Genomic DNA, 3,800 nt, shown 5'->3' with positions numbered 1-3,800 from the left:
CTAAGTTTTATTCTTGGTCTCCTGTTCTGAAGGGAGAATCAATCTCATTGTAGGTTTCTTCTGGATTTTCTGTACCCATATATTTTGTTGTTGCATGGATCATTGTTGGTTTTGAGTCTTCAGTGTTCTTCTCAAAGTTGTTTTGAAGTTTTAATGTGTAGTCTGTTTTATCAAGTTTATTGGAGTCCTGTTTGATTTTAACTGCTTCAAATTTAAAATCTGGTTCTTCTGATTTTATTTCCAAATTGTCTGTAGTTGTGGTAACAACAGCAGTGTCTTATTCCTAGTTTTCTTTCATCTGAAGTTCCATTTTCTGGACAAATGTATCTAGTTTTTCTTGGGATTCATAGCTACTTTTACTGCTGTTATTATAGCTAGAGTTATTGTCTCTTCGACTATGGCCTGTAAATCTGCTAATACTTACAGATTTGATTATGCCCCAGGAACCTTTTCTTTAGTTTCTACAGCAACCATTTTGAAATATTACACACAAAAAGTCTCACTAAAGATTATCAGATGTTTACAGCACAGTGAGTACAAGCAGAGACATTACATTATGTTACCAGATTTTTCTATGTATGTACTTTGCTAGCAAAACATACACAGACACAACACTAGCAGGGTCTACAGCTTGTATTATGGGAAGATGTGGTTATGAAAGTGAAAGGTCTAGACAGTTTTTAAGCCTTCCTTCTTTTTTCTTTTTAAAGCCAAAAGTTGTTTTAAATTGTAATCCAAATAATATTAAATTTTTTTAGTTGTAATCCTTTTTAAAATTTCTCATTTTTCTTATATTGTATCTCCATCAGAAAAAAAGAAAATAAAGTTAAGGGTTTTTTAATTCAAACAAATAGAAAGGAAAACCTTAAAATTTCCAAATAGGACCATATAAAAATCCACCATAAGATCTTGCAGAGTTCAAAAAGAAATATAATAAAAGGTTCTCCAACAGTCAGATGCTTAGATTGTAAACCAAGAGAGAGGAAAAAATGAGATGGAAATTGATCCAAAGGAAAAGAAAATTATAATCCAAAATCGGGACTTGTAAAGCTTAAAAACCTGCAAAACAAACCTCAGACATTCACCGATTTCTCCTCTAGCCCAGCAAGTTAGTAAGTCTCTTTTAAAGTTCTCTTTCAAGCCACTAGAGAAAGAAAGGAAGGGGGGAGCAAGACACTCTTCACCCCTTCATTTTCTTTACAATGTTTAGACTTTAAAGGGCTTAAAAGTTGCGTTGAAGATTCTTTGGCCGAGTTCAGACTGGCAGTTTGCCCCGATATGCGCGTGTTTCAGAAACATTCCACAAGCAGATTAAAGGGGCTGTTCAAACAGGCACATCTGTCCGGTGTTTCCCACCCGTACTCAACCCGTCTTGTAATGCTTTGCTCCTGAGTTTAAAAGATACTTGGTGAAAGTGGTAGCAAACCCTGGAAAGCGTGATCGTCCCGCGTCTATCGCGCACCAACAAAGTGTGAACGCGAAAAGCCACATTTTGCTTATGCACATAAGCGCGTATCTCTAGGTTACAAAAAAAGAAAGCTGTGCCTTACAGCCGTGCCTCCGGGCAAACCGTGTGAACGCTCCCTTTTGCCTCCTCCGGGCATGCTCCTGCATCAGTCGCTGCAGTGCAAATGGGAAAACCTGGAACAGTTTGTTCCGGCTCTTTTTTGCCACGACTCCCTCCCACTTCGAACTGCCAGTCTGAACTCAGCCTTTGGTTTTATTGCAGTTTATAAGTACTCAAGGTGTTCAGAGTCTTCTTTAACTTTTTTATAGAAGGTAAGCTGGTTCCCCCTTGTCCTGGCAGCTACAGCCACTTATCCGTGGCTGCCATGGACGTTCTTGCCTCGGTCTCATATCAGGACGATCCAGGGCAACCACCCGCTTGCTGCCACTTACGGGGTGCCTGGGTCAAGTCTCCCCTGCCTTGGGCTTTTCTCTGGGAAGCCTAAGGGATCCTTCAAGCCCTCAAGCGTTGCTAAAAGACCTGGCAATCCGGCTAATACTTGGGAGCACCTCGGGAGTCGACCGATCACGCCGCGCCGCAACTGGAAGTCAAGATCAATAGTTGTGAAGTTGTTTTAAGATATGTAAAGTAGAAAGTATGTAGAAAGCAGTATAACCATTCCAGAGAATGGTCAGAAAAGCTCGCAAAATGATCACCTGCTTGCTGGTGACCGCGTTACTTTGAGAGAGGCAGACTTCACCCTTGAAATCATTAACAGCAGCAAATGGTTTTTGTCCTTGCTCCTCTGATGTTTCTAAAGACAATATAAACCAGCACTTCTCCCTCTGTGAGTAGTTTCCAGACAACCTCTGAGTTAAATTTCCCCCAAGTATTTTTTGTATAAAATATTAATTAATTGGTACTCTCACACATTTGTAAGAGTGCAATGGTTTCGTTCCAGATTCAACATCAATGGATCATGAGAATCGAAGTGTGGTGACGGAATTCATCCTCATTGGATTTTCCGCTTTCCCAGATCTGCAGGTTCCTCGGTTTGTGGTCTTCTCCGTCATGTACGTTACTATTTTGACAGGAAATGTCATCATTGTCACGACGATAAGGCGTGAGTCCAGCCTACACATCCCCATGTACTTCTTCCTCGCTGTGCTCTCCAGTTCAGAAATCTGCTATACGTTCATCATCGTCCCCAATATGCTTGCAAATCTTCTAAGAGAAAAGGGAACTATTTCATTCATTGGTTGTGGTACTCAGATGTGTCTGTTCTTGGGCTTTGGTTGTACAAACTGCATGCTTCTCGCGGTGATGGGGTATGACCGATATGTGTCGATTTGTAAACCTTTACATTATCCAGTTCTGTCAAAGGAGGCCGTCGCCCGCTCCGCTAGATCGCGGAACGCGTTAATGCGCCATCTTAGCTCGACCGGAAGCCTCTACATTATCCAGTTCTGATGAATCAGGGACTCTGTACTAAACTGGTTCTCTTTTCAGCATCAACGGGTTTCCTTTTTTCTACGATTGAGACAATTATTATATTTACCTTGCCATTCTGTGGGCCAAATAAAATTCATCACTTCTTTTGTGATTTAGCACCTTTACTTGAGTTGGCCTGTGGCCGAAATTATATAGGGGAAATTGTTATTTTTCTTATTTGTTTTCTGGTGGTCTTTTGCTCATTCTTTCTCATCCTTCTGTCGTATCTTTTAATCATAAACACTACCCTGAAAATCCCCACCACAGACGGGAAGCGCAAAGCCTTTTCCACTTGTGCTTCCCATCTCATTGTGGTGGTTGTACACTTTGGATGTGCTTCCATTATTTACCTGAGGCCCCAATCCAGGTACACTTTGAATGAGGACACCTTGATCTCTGTCACGTACACCCTGGTGACTCCATTGCTGAATCCTGTTGTTTACAGCCTGAGGAACAAGGATGTCCAAGTTGCTCTCAAGAAATCTCTGGGTATAGACACATGGGCCCAGAAGATGTGAGAAGTGCTTAAGCGGGATGGAAACAGCATGCTATGAATTGTGCTTTAGGGGTAACAATGAATTTTCATCCTGAAGAAACATCATGAGCCCAATAAATAATGTTTATTATTAGGAGAAATAATTTTTCTAGTTGTAATGTAGTTTCTCCCACAAATCCATCCACCAGTTAATTATTAAAACGTCTTTTCTTAATATCTACCCAGTAAAAAAAAAACCCTTATTTTCTGTTTACTTAAAGCAGGAGAACAAATTGGATTGTGAAACTTCTATCTAATAACTAAGATTGTAACCACAAAGTGCCAAAGACAGAGCTTTTTTAAAAAATCTGTAGAAGACAATTGAAG

The 3,800-nt window shown here is 40.3% G+C and overlaps 1 protein-coding gene across 1 annotated transcript; it reads left to right on the top strand.

Annotated features, from left to right (window-relative positions):
* Positions 1-2,419: 2,419 nt before the first annotated feature.
* On the top strand, positions 2,420-3,427 carry LOC107121499 (olfactory receptor 10R2-like; the record flags this gene model as incomplete). The annotated part of the gene is made up of 2 exons (XM_015424408.1): positions 2,420-2,810; positions 2,903-3,427. Coding segments are annotated over exons 1-2 (916 nt in total), but the record flags the coding sequence as incomplete, so codon positions are not given.
* Between the last annotated feature and the right edge of the window lie 373 nt (positions 3,428-3,800).

The sequence above is a fragment of the Gekko japonicus genome, unplaced genomic scaffold (genome assembly GCF_001447785.1).
Source record: "Gekko japonicus isolate JY-2015 unplaced genomic scaffold, Gekko_japonicus_V1.1 scaffold10433, whole genome shotgun sequence".
Lineage (NCBI taxonomy): Eukaryota > Metazoa > Chordata > Lepidosauria > Squamata > Gekkonidae > Gekko > Gekko japonicus.
This window is presented reverse-complemented; position numbering and strand designations above follow the sequence as displayed.